Genomic DNA, 18,827 nt, shown 5'->3' on the forward strand with positions numbered 1-18,827 from the left:
CTTTCCTATGAGTAATTGTTTCTGAGATAGAATTGTCTCAAGATGTCCAAGGAATACATTTATTGGTTAATAAGTTTATAGCTGAAGGCAAATGAAGGCAGCTATATTCCTGGTACAATTGTGGTAGGACCAGAAAGAACAAAATGTTATTTCTCGTTCTAGTTTTTGTTACATTGCTGCATGAACATGACTTTGAAGATTGAGACAAACAACATTTTCTTTTTTTTTTCTTTTAATTGGAGTATAATTGCTTTACAATGTTGTGTTAGTTTCTGCTGTACAAGGAAGTGAAGCAGCTATATGTATTTTCTGTGCTCTCTAAGGAAACAGTAAGATTGTTCCTGAGAAGGTAGTTTTTCAAGGAAGGCATCTTAATGTGAACTTGGTTCCCTAAACCTTTTGTATCACTCTGAAAATGATTTTTCAAAAATATATTTGAGCAATTACAAGTTATGAAAATTAATGTTTTCATTGACTGAAACATTTTTAATGTGATAGCAGTCTGACTTTTCCGAATTCTTTTCCCCATTGCAGGCATACATATTCAGCATTGATGCAAAAGAACTAAATATCTTACATGAGATGAAAGGTAAAAAGGTAATATGTCTCTACCTTCGGTATCACTGAGGGCTTTGGTGAGTAATTCTGCTTTTTTCTCAATGACTGGATCTGGTTTCCCTTGGAGCAGCTTGGGTCTTATTTCGGAGCTTCTATCTGTGCGGTGGACCTCAACGCAGATGGCTTCTCAGACCTACTTGTGGGAGCTCCCGTGCAGAGCACCGTCAGGGAGGAAGGAAGAGTGTTTGTATACATCAACTCTGGCACTGTAAGTCTGATTGGCTGCAAGTTGGAAGCCATGTATGGGATTTTGATTGAAACTGATGCTTTTCTTATTCCAAAGTTCTGAGACTATAGATTTTTAGGCTTATTTTACTGATGAAAGTAAAAATTGTGGTATTGTACTGATGCTTTAGAAATGAAATGGAATATGATGATGAATGGGCCACTGTCCCATTTTTTAAAAAAAATTTTATTTATTTATTTATTTGTTTTTGGCTGTGTTGGGTCTTCGTTGCTGCACATGGGCTTTCTCTAGTTGCGGCGAGCGGGGGCTACTCTTGGTTGCGGTGTGCGGGCTTCTCATTGCAGTGGCTTCTCTCATTGTGGCTCATGGGCTCTAGAACACAGGCTCAGTAGTTGTGGCACACGAGCTTAGTTGCTCTGCGGTATGTGGGATCTTCCCGGACTAGGGATCGAACCCGTTTCCCCTGCATTGGCAGGCGGATTCTCAATCACTGTGCCACCGGGGAAGCCCCACTGTCCCATTTTGATATCTCGAAAGTATGAGATCAATTGTCTGGAGTTTCTCTATGCACAGCTTGTATGTGTTCACTCAAGTAGTTGAAGTTTCTTCCAGTTTTATTATGATGCAACTCTAATTTGAAAGAATTATTTTTATATAGCCCTAAAAATGTGAATGTCCTATTGGTTTGATGGTGAATGTCCCTATGTAATTTGGTAATTATAAAACACTACTAGAGGGCTTCCCTGGTGGTGCAGTGGTTAGGAGTCCGCCTGCCGATGCAGGGGACACGGGTTCGTGCCCCGGTCTGGGAGGATCCCACATGCCGCGGAGCGGCTAGGCCCTTGAGCCATGGCCGCTGAGCCTGCGCGTCCGGAGCCTGTGCTCCGCAATGGGAGAGGCCACGACAGTGAGAGGCCCGCGTGCTGCAAAAAAAACCCCCGAAAAAACAAAAAACACTACTAGAAGTGGAAGATAAAGTATGAAATGTTTTTAATTTCTTGATTTGAAAACAATTGGAAACAAGATATGTTTTGATAAGATGTTAATTTGCACAACTTATATAGATTATATTCCTGATAAGAATGTAAAATTGCCATAGTTTATTCCAAAGTAGATACAGTAGTTGTAGAAATAGGTGTTTACTTGCTTATGGTTGAGTTTTCAATTCTGGGGGGTGTTTTGGAATAGAAACTGACCACTTGACAATTCAATTTAAAGAGTTCTGCTGGCCTTATCTTGACAGTCTATCTTCCTGGCATCAAATCAAAAGAAATAATTGATAAGGCCTTAATGGGGTCTTCTTGGCCTGTTTCTTTGATTTAAGAGCAAGAACAGATTTGTGAGAAAATTGGTTCATTTCTTAAGTCACAGCATTTTCATTTAGGATTTAACAAAGTAAAATCTGTTTCCAGAAGGTATTTTTTTAAATCAGTTGTTTCGGAGCATTTAGTACGTATTTACATTAAGCACCTGGCTAAACTCTTTACAATTTAAGAGAGAAAATACTCAGTCTTACAAAGCGGGGAGATTCTTAATGTTCCAAATATAGAGCAGGAAAGTTATTCTCGTGCTGGGATTTCCTAGACTGTTTAAACCTTAATTTTAATAGTAAAAGCATATCATCTATGAAGTGATCGTTCATATCTCATTAGTAGTGAAATCAGGCATTACTCTGTCTTATATAGATATTTCACATTTTCCTATCCATAAATGGTCTTCCTTATGCTAGCTGCATACTTTTCTTTCTCTTTAAACTAAAGTTTTTGAGAACAGTTTAAACAGTAGCATATATACCTAAAGTAAGGCAATAATAGAAACGTTTTTCCCACTGAACTCTTAAGCAATCCCAATATGAAAAACATAAAAGTGAATTGTCTTTGCTTAGCGGGCAAGGGAGGAGATCTACCCATTCGACTATCCTCTTGTTCGCCCCTCACTTCTACATCACTCAAGAGAGGGCATCGCTGTTGAATACTGGGGTTAATTTTATAATTGATTTCAGCTTTTAAAACCTCTTGCATAAGTTATTCTTCTTTTGTTGCCTTCCAACTTCCTGTTTCTTAACTTTAAGAAGACACTAACCACTACCTGACATTATATTATATATTTATTGGTTTGGTTTGCTGTTGTTTGTCGGTTCTTCCGTTGGAGTGTAGACGCCGTGTGGAGAGAAATCATCTGTTTTATTTACTACTGTTTCCTCAGGACTTGAAAGAGTCCTGGACAAGTTGGTGCTCAGTAATTGTTTCTGCATGAACTCAAGAAAGAATGATACTTGAATGAATCTGGCTTCCACCTACTTCTGCTAAAATAGCTCTCAGGGGTCCCCAGTGAACTCTTGGTCACCATTCTGTGCCTGGAGAATACTTGAAGAATAGTAATCACCACTTCTTGAAGCTCTTCCCCTGGAACTTCAGTGCCTTTGTGTTGTTTTAGGTCTGCACCTTCTCGTCCTCGCCTCTTCTGCTTTCTGCTCTTTAAATTAGGCATTTCTCTAGGAGCAAAACAAGTATAGGAATTTTTTAGTTGGAAAATAAAAGGCGAAGGGCACTTCACAAGGGGAAGAATGTGTGTGCTACGGGAATGAACAGACTTGTTTGAGAAGCGGGAAGGATCTATGATGAGTAGTGCACGGGGTTTGTTTTTGGTTTTTTTTTAATACAAGGGAGTGACGTGATCAGAGTTTGGAAAGAGGTCTGGCAGCTGTTACTGCAACAGCTCCTGTTGAAACATTATTGAGTGTTAATTGTAATAACTCATCTTCCAACTTCAGAGACAACAGTTGACCAATCCGTGCTTCGGTGCTGCTGGAAAAAGATCACCAAGACCAGCTTCAGTCGTGTCACTCCTCAACTCAGAAACCTTCAGGGGCTCTGTCTTGTTTTCCAAATTGAGAGTAAATTTCTCCCAGCCTTCAAAGTCCCACCCCATAAGACTGCAGTCTGACTTTTTTCGGCCTCATTCATTGCACATACTGTTGATTCTAGCCAAATTCTTTGCAATTTGTGTTTTGCTGATTATTTTCTCTGTATATCAAAACTTTGCCCATCCTTCAGTAGCCACCTTGACCGCTACCTCCTTTTTTGAAATCTCTGCTGGCTCTCACAGTTAGATATGCTCTCCTTGCTTGTCAGTATTGCAAAGCAGTCTGTACTTCTAAGTCATTTACATGCTTGGACTATGCCTTTTCTGTAACTGGGGGCTTCTTCAGGAAAGGGAGTGTCTTATACACACACTGCCTTGTCCCCTTTCACCCATTCAGTCTTTGCACAGTGCACTGCCTTTGCTAGGAACTCACTAAATATTTGCTAAATTGAATTATCAAAATGATTTATTGGATTTTCAAAGCTAGGGGTCATGAGTTTGACAATTTTTTTTTTGTCCTCTGAGCTCTAATCATACTATTATACGTGTTGACACACTTGACAAATATTTATTGAATTGAACTGAGATGTGTTTACTAAAGCTCAGGCTATAGTTTGTCCAGCCTGTTTGAAGCATTAAGAAAAAATCCATACCCAATTACAACAGTAAATCATGCGTGAAGCTGTGTTATAATGACACCTTTCTCCCCCTTTCTATCTAGGGAGCAGTAATGAACGAAATGGAAATAGAGCTCATTGGAAGTGACAAATATGCTGCAAGATTTGGGGAATCCATAGTCAATCTTGGCGACATTGATAATGACGGCTTTGAAGGTAATTAAAAGTATCCAATTGGGTACATGATTTCCACTTTTAAAGTGGCACATGGAAAAGAATATAATTGGAGTTTTATGTTGTTTGTCTTTCTATAGAAAATGGAGGCAGACTGGTATGCTAAGTTTTTTTCTTTAGTGTTATCCCTGATTTCTTCTCAGTTGCCAGCTGTTGATTCTTACTACTGTTAATAAAGAATGACACTCAACACACCTTATTTCATTGCTTCTAAGGCACCATTGATTATAAGTTGTTTTATTATAAGTCATTATTTTATATGCCCCTGAAAAAATGGTGCCTCTTAAACTGTGACTCACTTTTTTTCTATTTTAAGAAGGACCCTGATTTCAGGAATGTGAAAATGTGGAAAAAAATGTGCATCATAGACTCACTGGATAACAGTATTTAACTATCAGTGTAGTAAAGACACTGACAAAACCCAGCAGAGGCTGGCCACAGAGCTGGAGCCGGGCTCTGAAAGCCCCCTTGCTGTGCCAGGCTTTCCTTGTTCAGCTGCTCTGTTGTGGGAAGATTTGGGGATCCCAGGAGAGAGTCCTGAGCGGTGGTAAGGGGGCAACTGGCAGACTCAAGGACAGTGGATATTTACCACTCGATAGGGGTGCGTTTCAATAATGGAATAGGTGGTCTCATCAGAACTGTGACTGTTGCCTAGATAGCAGTCCTGCTGTTGAAGTATCTGTCTCTACCAGCCTTCCCTCTTAAAATTTGCTTTTTGTTCAGTCTAGTTCTAAGTAGTAACTAAGTCTATTAAAACTGTGCCTAAAATGATGAATGGGTTTGAAGGCAGAGTGTATAATTCCTCAAGTTCAGCAAATAAGTATTCGATATTTTCAGGGCTCAGAATTGTCTTCTAGATATGGTCATTGGCAATTGGTATATGGTAAAAGTAGGTCAAAATTTACTTGGATATTGGACATAAGTGAGGGAGTACTGTAAATTCTCACTTTCTTAATATCTTCTTATGCCTAAATGCTTCATTCTACTTTAAATGTATAAAATGTTATTCTACAAGGAGCAAGCTAGTTGGTTATTGAATATATGCTTCCAGTGAGCCCTCTTGAATGTAAGATAGTGTAATTTGGTATACAAATATTACCATTTCTGGATTTATTTTACTATTTTTAAAACAAAAGGAGATAAAAAGTATACATATATATTCCTATGGTTATGATTACACATAAAATTTTACATTAAAATATCTAAAAAATGTTATTATGATGTTACATTTCACAAGTAATCAGCAATTCTGTGATATTTATTGAGGACTTATTTTTTGTCAGTTGTACCATGCCAGGTATAGAGGATGTGCCATAATGAATGTAAATGAAGGAAATAGTGGCACTCCTTTTTATAGTTTTACAATCGAATGGAATATAAGATTAAGACATGAAAAAATAAACATTATATAAGTGGTAAATTTAGACCCAACCTAATAAATATCTGTGAAAAAAACCATGTTTTTGCACCTTGATATTTCATATATATTATATAAAATAGTAAAATTCTTTCTTTTAAAAACAAAATCATCATTTAGTAAAATACTTATTTTGTTTACTTATAATTCCTTCTACATCCTCTTTTAATTGACACACCCAGGGAAGAGTATTCACTATTTTGAATGTATTAAAATATTTGAGAATGATTTTTCATTTCTCTTGTGCACATACACAGATGGTTGTTGCATATGACAGGATTTCCTTCTTTTTTATGGCTCAATAGCATTTCTGCTTTGCCCATGGCTATGTGTTTTCTACATTTTAGATATTAGCCAAGACCATGCTGATTTGGAAGTAGGCTCAGTGTGTTCTAGCTCTTCACTGAGGTCTTTAATACCACCATCTCACTCTATCTGCCTGGGTGAGCCAGCAGGGCATCTATGTTTAATTTTTCATTATGTGATTCCCTATTCCTTTTCCCCATCTTCTAACTTAGTTTGTTTTGCTGGGATATGAGTGAAGTTACTTCACGTTCATGCCAGAGTGTGTGGGATTGTGTAGAAAAGAGATGAAAAACCCACCTGTTCTTTTTCCTTCCTTCTCCAGTCTTAGATGCAAATCAGACTTAATGTCCTTTTACTATGCACAGCTTTGTGGTGTTTTGCATAGTGGACTTCGGTAATTTTGGCGTTCACGACATCATTTTTTTATTCTTCAAAAGAAAAAAATTAGAATATATTTCCTGTGTCCTTAGAAAAGCAAAACAAGCCATTTTCTAAGAAGATAATCAATCAATTTGGCAGGAGTCCAGCATAAAAATTTCATCAAAAGTATGAGAAAGTTAAATAGGTAATAGACATACCTATTCAACCAATGTGACCAGACAGACAGATGATAGCATTTTAGCCATAAAATGCTTTTGGCAAGACCACTTATTTTTGTTTTTTTATGTTGAGCCCTGTCATCTGACTTTTAGACTATATGTTTGAATATTTTTTTTAGCAGAACCGTAATAAAGTTCTGCAGCTGTAAACTATATTATTTTATGTGCTTCTGAAATGCTTATGTATTATCAAATCATATATTGAGCACTTCTTTCACACAGAAGAGGAACATGTGCTAAGAGGGGAGAATGTTGGTCACAACTTTATTGTTGATGATTTTATAGAACATGGTGATGGAGAGCAAAGGTTGTGGAGCCAGACTGCGGGGTTTAAATCCCAACTCTACCACATCCTGGCTCGGTGACTTTGAGTGAGTTACATTCTGTGCCTCAGTTTCCTCATCTATAAAAAGCGAGGATCAAAAAGAATTTGATAGAGCTGTTGTGAGAGTTACACGGGTTACAGTGGGTTATGTGAGAATAACATGAATAACGTATGTAAAGCCTCTAGCGCAGTGCCTGCATTGTAAGCAGTATATAAATACTAGCTGATGTTAAGATTATTATGATCATACTAATGATAATTGTTATGGTTTATGCTAACAGTGTAGTAAATGTTCAAATGGAAAGTAAAAACAGTTGTCAGATATCTCTGTTTATTCTCTGTGTTTTGTCCCGATGGTGTTGCATAGGCATGGAAAAACATTATTATTAACATGTATTCTCCTTATTTCTATAATGATAGCTAGAACTTCAGGATATTATATAATAGATCCAAGTGTCATCTTGGGAAGTAAGAGTTTGGATCTATATATAAGCTAGCCAAAGACCGAATATACTTCAGTATCTTCTGCTTGGAATTAAATTGATCTGGGCCTTCTTAATAGTTCAGTACTATATGTACTTTGTATTTATAGCACTTAAGCAACCATGTTATTCATAGTTTCTATTTTCTCTTGGTTTTCTTATGTGAAAACATACCCTTAACAGATACTTTAATTACTTTCATTGGAACAGGAATTAATTCAGAAGTCATTTTGCAAATAAAGTAAAACCTAGAGCTCAAACTAAGAGTTCTTGTGGTAATAGTATTTATAGTGATAATAACTTATTATGTGCTACACACTGCTCTAAGCACTTCACATGAGTTACATCTTTCTGTGCCGAGGATGAGTTCTCTTACAATCCTGTGCTGAGGTGAGGGAACTGAGATACAGAGAGGTTAAGAAATGGGCCCAGCATAGCACAGCTGGGCACGAGGGCAGTGCTGGGGTCAGGCCTGGCCATCTGGCTGTAGGACCTGTGTCCTTAACCATTCTGTTAGCCTGTCTCTAAGACCCTAAGACTCTAAGCTTCTTCCACACACAGACTTACCTGTACAATCCACTACATTGTTATGACAGTAACAGTATTTTATAATTTTTTTCTGTCCAGTGAGAAAAGTGTCTTTGTTTTGGTTTTTGTTTTTGCGGCACGCGGGCCTCTCACTGTTGTGGCCTCTCCCGTTGCGGAGCACAGGCTCCGGACGCGCAGGCTCAGCAGCCATGGCTCACGGGCCCAGCCGCTCCACGGCATGTGGGATCTTCCCGGACCGGGGCACGAACCCGTGTCCCCCGCCTCGGCAGGCGAACTCTCAACCACTGCGCCACCAGGGAAGCCCAGAAAAGTGTTTTTTGATAGGGAGTTTTCTTATGTGACATTAATTAAAGAGCATGAAGGTTAGTTTTCAGAGTTGCATTCTTTGCATTAAGAATTTATTTTCTGTCATTTAAATTCTTGAATAGATGTTGCTATTGGAGCTCCACAGGAAGATGACTTGCGAGGTGCTATTTATATTTACAATGGCCGAGCAGATGGGATCTCGTCAGCCTTCTCACAGGTAGGATAATACTATTCTGTTAATAGTTTCAAAAGAAGCATTGGTAATAAAATCCGTCTTAAAACTTCCAGCGTTAATGTGGACTTATTTTTTTTAATTTGGTCTTTCAAATACTTAATACTCTTTCACCATTTTCTTACAATAACAGTAGATGGCCTCATTTTTAAGGTCATTAATAACTCTTTGAAACCATTTTGTTTTTCATAAATAAGAGTTCTGGTTCACTTCCATTCTAGCTTGTATTTAACCTATTAAAGACATTCTCTCTGCATTTCATCAAATTTATGTTCTGAGGTAATACCCATAGTATTCCAGATAAGCCCATTTGGATTTGATTAACTGTGTCTTGCCCTATGGCTAAAGCCCCATGTTCCACAGAGATTGCACAGGGAGAGCAAAGACTCATGTGATACTCTGTGTTCCTTTTAGTGCAGAGAGTAAGATGAGAAAGTTCCCTGATCTAACTCTGACTTTACTTTCACATTTTGAAAGATCAGGGCATTTCATTGCATAGAAAAAAACTACATACACGTGCGGAGAAGAGAAGTTTTTCCAAAGGTACTCTTAGGGAAACATTAGCTAACACTGTTATTTTTGATTAGGCAAAAATAGGTAAATTGTTCTCTGTATAACGTGAAAGATATATACTTGTCTAGTAAAGAATACTGATTCTCTTAGAATGGACAACCCTGATACTTATAAATCAGTATCTGGACATGAAATTAAACACATGGGATAGGAAGCACATATCAGACTTGAGTTGTCCTTGTCAAATACTAGGAAGCAATCTGGCTAAATGAGGTGGTTATTATAAACCTAAGTAGTAGGCTCCACTAAGTGATCGTAGATGTCTTATTTTCTTATTATTTGTTTGGTTACTCATGTTGCTCAGGGAAATAAACACAGAGCCTGAAAAAAGACTGGGGAGAGAGTGTCAGGACTGTTCTAGGAGATCTTTACTACATAATTTTCCCTTTGCTCACAATGTAAAGAAAGTGATTTTTTTCTTGTCACAAAATAGATGTCAACTTCCCACTTCAAGCTGGAAACTACTCTTTCTCTTAGACACATGTATTTGACTTAACTACAATGCATTTATTAATAATGTGCCAGGGCATGTACCAGGACTCATTATTTAACTAAATCATTGTTTCTCTGGGATATTACGTGTTCAAATCCTGTTTCCCACTCAACTTTATTATTTTTCAGAGAATTGAAGGGCGTCAAATCAGCAAATCATTAAGTATGTTTGGACAGTCTATATCTGGACAAATTGATGCAGATAATAATGGATATGTAGGTGAGTATAAAATTTACCATATTTTATAAATTGAAATGAACTCTGTTGTGTATGCTGCTTTATTGTGAAGTACATAAAACTGGTAGAGAAAAGTTCTAATTTACTAATGAGTTTTTTCCTTCATTTTTAAAGCTCTTTTGAATTCAAGGATGGGTCAGAAATAATCAAGTAATTCCTGAGCTTTAAACTGTTAGTTACTTAACACTTTATTCCTTGTTCCAAAAAAAATTAAAAGCATTCATGAAAATAAGTCAAACACACAATGATGAAAAGAAAGAGGGGTTTCTTTGGTAATTTAAAAAGAGATTTCTGGGTGAATGTTTATAGTCCAAAAATTGAATCTTGTTTCAGCAAGGCTGTCTTTATATCATATGTTTATATCCTAATGTTTATATCTATGAATGAATGTCATTGTAAATGAGCAGATTCAGACATATGTGAAATGAATCTTAAGATGTAAGCATACCTCTTCTAATTAATTTTCTGTAAATAGTGTTTTGATATAGTCGAAAGGTGATATGTAGTTAAGTATTTATGGCTGAAAGTAATTCTCTTTGACTAATGATGATCATTAATCTGTGTTGTTTTTTATCCTCCAGATGTAGCAGTTGGTGCTTTTCGGTCTGATTCTGCTGTGCTGCTAAGGTAAGGTTGATACATTTCACTGCTTAATGACAGTTGGGCTTAATTTAAATGATGGGAGGCAGTTTTTAAAATCAGCAGGGTGGTGACCTCATAACACTCCTTTTGATACTCTGAAATTTAATTATTGAACTTTAGGATATTTTTCCCACCTTACCTAGACATACACATAAATCATCAAAGTCAATATTTTTAGAAGTTTAAATGAAAATTTCTTTTGATTCATACATGGAAATGTAATTGGGTATATGTATACACATATTATTAAACAGTTTCATGAAATTACTTGATCAGTGGAAACTGACAAAACAAATGTTAACTGTCATCTTGAGGAAAAATAATTCTGCAATTAATATTGCTAATTTTATTTCCTTCTTAGGACGAGACCTGTAGTGATTGTCGAAGCTTCTTTAAACCATCCTGAGTCAGTAAATAGAACAAATTTTAACTGTATTGAAAATGAATTGCCTTCTGTGTGCATGGATCTAACACTCTGTTTCTCATATAAGGGCAAAGAGGTTCCAGGTTATATCGGTAAGGGTGCCCTTAACAAATTAATGCCTGATAGAATGTGCACTTCCCTCATAAATCTCTTGGTCGTCTTTCGAGCTCTCTCTCTATTTCACCATGGAGGGGATTTTAGGGCAGGAGAGAGCAGCCACCTGATAACCTTTCCTCTTCATCTTCCGGATTCTCGCTTTGTTCTAACCAATGAGTTGGACACATTAAGGCTCTAGTTGTTTAGAGATTATGGCAGGAAGTAGAGCAAGAGTATCACTTGCTATGTTATTTAAGGTAAACTAATTGAGCTTGATCTGTAAGATCTCTTTGGAATAAAAAGAACATCACCACAGCTCCTCCTGTTTTACGAGGCTCACTGAAGTCTTGAGCTGGCTTAAGTTGGAGGCCTGAGAGGGGGAAGATTCTTTTTTTCTTATTCTGTCCTCTTTGAGTAATTGAAGAAGCTTATCTGGGGTCTAGACCCTGATTCTAATTTCTGTAAATAACACACATCTCTTAAGGATTTACTATGACTATCGGCTCCTAAGAGCCATGCCCATTTGCCTGTACATAGGCAACTCTCAGTGATCTGCTCTGGAGAAAGTATCTTTGATATGGCTCCTCCGACATTGTGGTTAATCTCAAATAACATATATGTGACTTCATAATCATTACACTTTTTTCTAGCAGGTTAATGTTCCTAATTATGTTATATTTAAGCTAATATTAGAATAACTACTAATGAAACTAGCCCATGGTAGAAGAGAAGCATAACGGAGTTTACCATTTGGACATTAATAATTCATATACTTCCTGAGCCCCGCAAGGCCTATCAAGAGTTGTTTGTTCCCATGACCCTGCTGGGTGTCATCTAAACATCATGAAGGGTAGCAGATACTTATTGAACCAAGCTATAGATATGTAGCAGAGGCCTCAGTCTGAATTAGCCTGTAATAAGAAGTAGAGAATGAGCCTGGTATTTTTATTTTAGATCAGATTCATTTTTTTACAATTTTAATTTTATTGGAGTATAGTTGATTTACAGTGTTGTATTAGTTTCAGGTGTACAGCAAAATGATTCAGTTATACATATATTCATTCTTTTTTAGATTCTTTTCTTACAGATATCATAGATAAGATTCATTTTTAATGGTACTCTGCAGAAGTCCTCATTAAAGGTGCAGTGATAGGCCAGTGGGCAAGACCTTCATCCGGTTATTGATGGAAGAAGTAGCAGTTGGAGAGCATGACCCTAGTAACACAGTGACACAGACAAGCTGATGATTATCTGAGAGACACATGTTAAATAGAGAGAACTATTTCCCTTTATGGAAAATCAGTATTTGTCGTACTACCGATTCCATTGTGACCAAATATTTCTTTAAATGATTGAAAACAAATATATGAAAATCATAAATAATCAGCATTGTTACAAAACATGCTTTATAGCTGTCATAAAATGACTGCTTGGGAGAAATAATTCACGTAGTAAGCATATTTAATAAAACCAGGACATTTTGCCACTTACTGTGAATGGATTTTTATTTCCCTTGTTTCATGTGCTCTTGTCTGAGCTCAGAGGGATGAATTTGTAGATGGCTATTTCACTTGCAACTCTATCTCTGAGGCATTGAACCTCAGTCATAGTAATTTTGAAGCCAATTGATTTGGACTTCATTTTCTAAATAAAAGGAAGGTTGAAAGATTTATTTGAAGTTTGTAGGAGTGATGTAGGTTTTATACTTATGTTTCCTTGAAGTAGATAATATCCTTCCAGAAGAGTAAGATACTCCTAAAATGTAAATGAACACTTGAGGAATAATATAAATTATTTTAAATATCACTTATGAATTATTTCTCCTATATAATGAATGATCTCTCAGTGGACTACTAGATATAGCTTGTTTTGCAAAGAAGCCTTTTATTTTTCAATTTTTTAAATTGAGGTATAACTGACGAACAACATTATATTAGTTTCAGGTATAAAACATGAGATGATTCAATATTTGTGTATATTGTAAAATAATCACCAAAATAAGTCTAGTTAACATCCATCGTCATACATAGTTGTAAATGTTTTTTTCTTGTGATAAGAAATTTTAAGATCTACTCTCTTAGCACCTTTCAAGTGCGCAATACGGTATGATTAACTGTTGTCACCATGCTGTACGTTACATCCCCATGACTTTTTTTGTAGCTAGAACTTTGTACCTTTTGATCCCGTCACCCATCCCCCACCCCTCACCTCTGACAACCACCAGTCCGACAAAGAACCCTTTTATATTCAAGAAATAGCTTGCTCTTTCTTGGTAAGATCGGTCTTGGAATTTTTTTTGGTTGTTGTAAATTTTCCTTAATTTTTTGGTTATTGAAGATCTTCTTTAGCACATCATTTACCATGTCAGATTTGAAATAAGTTCTTACCAGACTGCCAGAATATTTATTGAGAGAATATTTGTTTATTTTTGCATAAATCAACACTGGAAGATCCAACCAGAAACCAATAAAAACAAGGAAGGGAAATAATCAGGGTCTAGGGCTGGAAAGGAGATGTCTGTGAGTCAGCTGTTTATGTAGGTTTGACTTTTAAACCATGTGTTCACTTCACGTTAAAAAAAAAATCAAAAGAAAAATAGCAACCCCTCAAATTGGAAACAAATGGAAATAAATGAACCCAACCATATATGAAATTAGTTCTGTAACCACACAAGATAAAATTATTCCAAGTGACATTTGGGTGCCTGTACTTCCTCAGTCAGACGTTCTACGGACAAAAGGACTCGAAGAAATCTGAAACCTTACTCGAGACTTTTATTATTAGTAACAACTTTGGTAGTGTAGCTGTGAAATGTTTATATGTAGGAGGATTAAGCAAATAACTAAAGATGTTAATTTTAAAAGTAGAAACCTAGAGAAAAGTTTATAACTCTTTTTTTTTAATTTATAAAAATAATTTTTGAAATGTGTATTTTAAGTTGTTCCCTCTTTCATATTTCAGGTTAGTTTTTAGGAAGTTATTTAATGAAGAGAATTTAATATATATCCAGTATTCTATATAACTTTGACTATTATCACTTTAAAAATAACAAAACAAATGCCTTTAGATAATTATACTAATTGCAATTCTCTCTACACGTTTGCAGTTTTGTTTTATAACATGAGCCTGGATGTGAACCGAAAGGCAGAGTCTCCATCGAGATTTTACTTTTCTTCCAATGGAACTTCTGATGTGATTACAGGAAGCATAAAAGTATCAAGCAGAGTGGCTAACTGTAAAACACATCAAGCATTTATGCGGGTAATGTAAACTTGTTTTTATTAACAGATACGTAAACTTCAATATTATCAATATGTTTAAATCTTCTTGCATTGGTATCTTTTATAAAACACAGTGAAAAGCAAGTATTACTTGAACTAGCTGATCTATTGTTCCAGCGTCAAAATGTTAGAGGATCCTGTGACAGACCTAGATCATTCAAACTCTACGTTTTGCTTCTTCCTTATTTCACATTTATCACATTTTACCGCGTCACTGTTTTTTAAAGATTTGCCTTTTCCTCTTCACAATTGCTATTGTCCCTCTCTGTTTATGCACTTGCCTAAAAATGTAAATGTCGAATAGCTCTGCTGAGCCCCAGATCTATTCCTGGTAGATAATGGAGGGTGGGGGGAGGCAGGGAAGTTGGTTTATGTTTCATGTGACTTTAAGAAGCAGAATCCAACGTGACTGCTTTTGGATCGTGCCTTTGTCTCTATGCCAGCATTGTCGGTGATGTCAGTGGGAACTTGCACAGTTGTAGCGTGATGGGGATCATCTGTGGGCCAGGATGATGCTTCTCATGATGGTTTGGGGGTATAGCCTGCCAAAGCACAGCCAGTTTCATGTTTCTTTTATTAAAACACTCATTCCCAAACTGATCATCACGTTCCTTGCATTGATCACATTTTATCGTATGAAGCAGTGCCAGGTCTTTTTCATTAGGGAATGGTGTACTTCATCAGAAAAACTACTGTCACAAAAAAGCCAAACTATTCCCAGGAGCCTTTTCTGGGATTTCAAATAGTAGCCTCAGTGTAGAACTTAATTTTTCCTTAGATACTTATTCCAAGCAAATGCAAACAAGCATCAGGACTATTAAATGCTAACAGCAATAATCCCTATGCTATTTCCTCATTTCCCTTAACAGTTTTTACTGTCGTACTAGAGTAAAGCTATTAGATGGTTGAGAGCCAAGAGTATAGAATGATATTAGTGCAACCATCATTGATGTGGTGGGGATTAAAGAGGGTTTTTTCTTTTTAATTCTGCATAGTTGATTTTACTCAGGTTAATCAATTTTAGAGCCTAACATTGAGACCATTTTAAAGGGCAATAAAAGGACCAACATCAGGCATTGACAGACATATTGTGTTGAATCTGTATAAATGGCAGCAAATTGATCTGATTTATTTAGTCCCGTTTCTTGACATTGTTCCTATGACTAAGGGTTCATCAAAATTGTGCACTTTCTTCAGAATAGATTTGTACCAGAAACGACAATTTAGCAGAGGTTTCTGTGTTAGTTGCATATATACTTGTCACTACCATGGTAACACAACAAAAGCAGGTTACAGCCGTGACTTTGGGCCATACTGTCAATGTCAAAAAAAAGCACTTAGCTCTGGGATTGGTACATAGAGGGACTGTCTTTGAAAAAGTGATTGTTTCTTCCAATATTTTTTTTTCCTTCCTAACTTACCTTGCTTTTGTTTGGGACGTTTTAAAACTCATACATAGAAAGGCAAAAGGCTACTCCAACACTCTCCCTTGCAAGAAATCCGAAGGCAGGTGTAAGAACCACAGAAACAGCTGCCCTGATCTTGAGTTTTGTCAAGGACCCCTAGCTGTTATTTAGGAGGAGATGAAAATATAATGAGTGCATTTCCCACCCCCACCAGCATGGTACCCGAGGCTTTCGGAAACATTAACCGGATTGTTCCTTTGCTCTGTAAAGCGCGTCCGGTGTCAGGAGTGTTAATATACATGTGCATTCTACCTCAGCGCCCCTTACAGTGAAATAAGGTGACACTTGTTAATTATGTGCTCAGGGCCACAGCCCCCACCTCTCAGAGGACTCCCTGCCTGCTAGTTGGGCATGCTTTCTTTGCATAGCTCCTGTTGGCTGTACCAATTAAGTTCCACTTCTTCCAGTTAATAGATATTGAGTACCTATGTAGTGTCAGGTTCTGTTTGAGACACTTATACGGGTCAGTGACTGAAACAAAAAGATTAGCACCCTCATAGAGTTTATAGTCTAGTGTGGTGAGATAAACAACGGCACAAAATGTAACAATACACAATAGTAACAAATAGTAACACAATAGTAACAAAATGTAAATTTTATAGTATTTTAGAGCAGCAGACCCCAACCTTTTAGGCACCAGGGACTGGTTTCATGGAAGACAGTTTTTCCACTGGGGCGGGGGGGATGGTTCAGGAGGTAGCGTGAGCGATGGGGAGCAATGGGGAGCGGCAGATGAAGCTTCGCTCGCTTGCCCCTCACTCACCTCCTGCTGTGCAGCCGGGTTCCTAACAGGCCACAGACCGGTACCGGTCCATGGCCCGGGGATTGGGAACCTCTGTTTTAGAGGATTATATGGGTAATGGAAAAAGGAAAGGAGAGCAGAGCACAGGAAATTATAGGGTGCTGGGGAAGGAGTGAAGAATGCAATTTTAAATAGGGTGGGCAGAGTGGGCCTCATTCAGAAGGTGACATCTGAACAAAGACTTGAAGGAAGCTAAGGAGTTACCATGTAGATGTCTGGGGCAGTGGTCCGCAACTTTATCATGCAACAGCATTACCTGGGGGGCTTGTTGAAACACAGATTGCTGGGCCCCACCTAGAGTTCTTGATTCAGTATGTCTTCAACAAGGCCTGAGAATTTGCTTTTCTACAAAGTCCCCAGGTGATGCTGATGCTGCCAGTTTGAGAGCTGTACTTTGAGAACCCCTGATCCAGGAGGAGAACGTTACTGAAAGAAGAGCTAGGTAAAAAAGTATCAAGAAAAGAATGAGCCTGGTTGTTTTAGGAAACCATGAGAAGGCAAGGATGGCTGGAAGAGTGAGCAAGGGGGAGAGCAGTAGAAAAAGAGTCAAATCGCATAAGACCCTGTGCCTTTTTCTCCAAGTGACATGGGGATCTATTGTAGAGTTTGGGGCAGATAACTGACATGATCTGACTGAGTAATAAAAAGGAATACTCTAACTGCTATGTTGAGACTACACAGTAGGCGGCCACAGGTTAACGCAGGAAGAAGAGGACACTGCAATAAGCCAGGTGAGAGATGATGGCTCCAATGAAGGTGGTAGCAGTGGATCTGCTGAGAAGTAGTAGAAGACAGATTCTGCAAAATTTACTGACAGATTGGATGTCTAGCATTTGAGAAAGAAAGGCTCCAAGACGACTCCAAAGTCATTAGCCCAAACAACTAGAAGAATACAGTTTTCATCAGTAGGGCAAGGGAAACAACTTTTGGGTGTAAAATGTTGGAGTTCAGTTGTGGACCTGCGGAGCTGGAGAGACCTATTTTACTTTTAAGTGTAAACAGCAGTTAATCATTTGTATTGTATATACTCATCTGGAATTGGAGAGGGGCATGGAACTGGAAATCTAACAATGCACCTTTGGCATATGAATGGGTTTGAAAGTCATATGAGGTGGCTGAGATCATCACAGGAGGAGAAAAGAGCTAAGGTCTGCACTCCGGACCCTACAACATGAAGTGGTTAGAGAGAAGAGAAGGCTTACAAAGGAGATGAGAAGGACTAATCAGTAAGGAAGAAAAACAGGAGCTCGTGGCATCCCAGAAGTGAAGTGAATAAAGCAGGGCAAGGAGAAAGGCACGACAGTGTTTTCAGTGCTTTCCTCTTAGTTGAAGAAGATGAGGGCTAAGAACTCACCATTGGGTTTAGCAATGTAGAAGCTATTGGTGATCATGACAACAGCAGTTCAGAGGAAAAGGAGGAGAGGAATTGGAGACAGAGTGTAGCTTATTCTTTCACAGATTTTTGCTCCAAGGGGAGCTAAAGAAAAGGGGTGGGGGGTCAGTAGCTGACAAGAGAAGTGGAGAGACTTTTTGTTTCTTTTAAGATGGGAGGAATAGCATGCTTTTATGCTGATGGGTGTGTTCCAATAGAGTAAATGAGATAGATAAGAGGAAAGAATCGTCAGTGCAAAGCGGGCAAAAAGGGTGGGATTAATTGTACAGATGAAAGGATTGATTCTAGATAGCACATGCATAGTTCATTTGTTTATTTCCTTGCAGATGCTGGGCAGATGTGGTTGAGAGGACTGGAAGTTCTCTTCTGATTGCTTTAATATTATCAGCGAAGTAAAAAGCAAAGGCATTTGCTTCCATCGGAATGGGAGAAGTGGTGTTTAGAGTTCGAGAAGAAGACGTGAAGTAGTCTTCCAGGAGAGTGGGAGAGTGAGAAAGTACAGTATGGTCCTGAGATGGAGTTAGGCTCTAAGTTGCATCAGAAAGTGAGACGAGTCAGTATGGTTGTGGTTTTTTCCAGTCATGTTCAACCTTACAGGTGGGGGTAGATGAAGAGTTACAATCAACCATGGTTGCGGTCTGCCAGTAGAGTGAAGCAAAGAAGGAACGCGCGAGAGAGCCGAG

The 18,827-nt window shown here is 37.8% G+C and overlaps 1 protein-coding gene across 1 annotated transcript in view; it reads left to right on the forward strand.

Moving 5' to 3' along the window:
- The window catches only part of ITGA4 (integrin subunit alpha 4), an 86,422-nt gene that overhangs the window by 31,696 nt on the left and 35,899 nt on the right, over positions 1-18,827 (forward strand). Inside the window, exons 8-15 of the mRNA XM_065880269.1 lie at positions 535-597; positions 689-826; positions 4,392-4,503; positions 8,628-8,722; positions 9,932-10,022; positions 10,622-10,667; positions 11,044-11,198; positions 14,309-14,463. Of these exons, the coding sequence (XP_065736341.1) occupies positions 535-597; positions 689-826; positions 4,392-4,503; positions 8,628-8,722; positions 9,932-10,022; positions 10,622-10,667; positions 11,044-11,198; positions 14,309-14,463 (855 nt within the window). The remainder of the gene's footprint in view (positions 1-534; positions 598-688; positions 827-4,391; positions 4,504-8,627; positions 8,723-9,931; positions 10,023-10,621; positions 10,668-11,043; positions 11,199-14,308; positions 14,464-18,827) is intronic.

Source organism: Phocoena phocoena, chromosome 7 (genome assembly GCF_963924675.1).
Source record: "Phocoena phocoena chromosome 7, mPhoPho1.1, whole genome shotgun sequence".
Taxonomy (NCBI): Eukaryota; Metazoa; Chordata; class Mammalia; order Artiodactyla; family Phocoenidae; genus Phocoena; species Phocoena phocoena.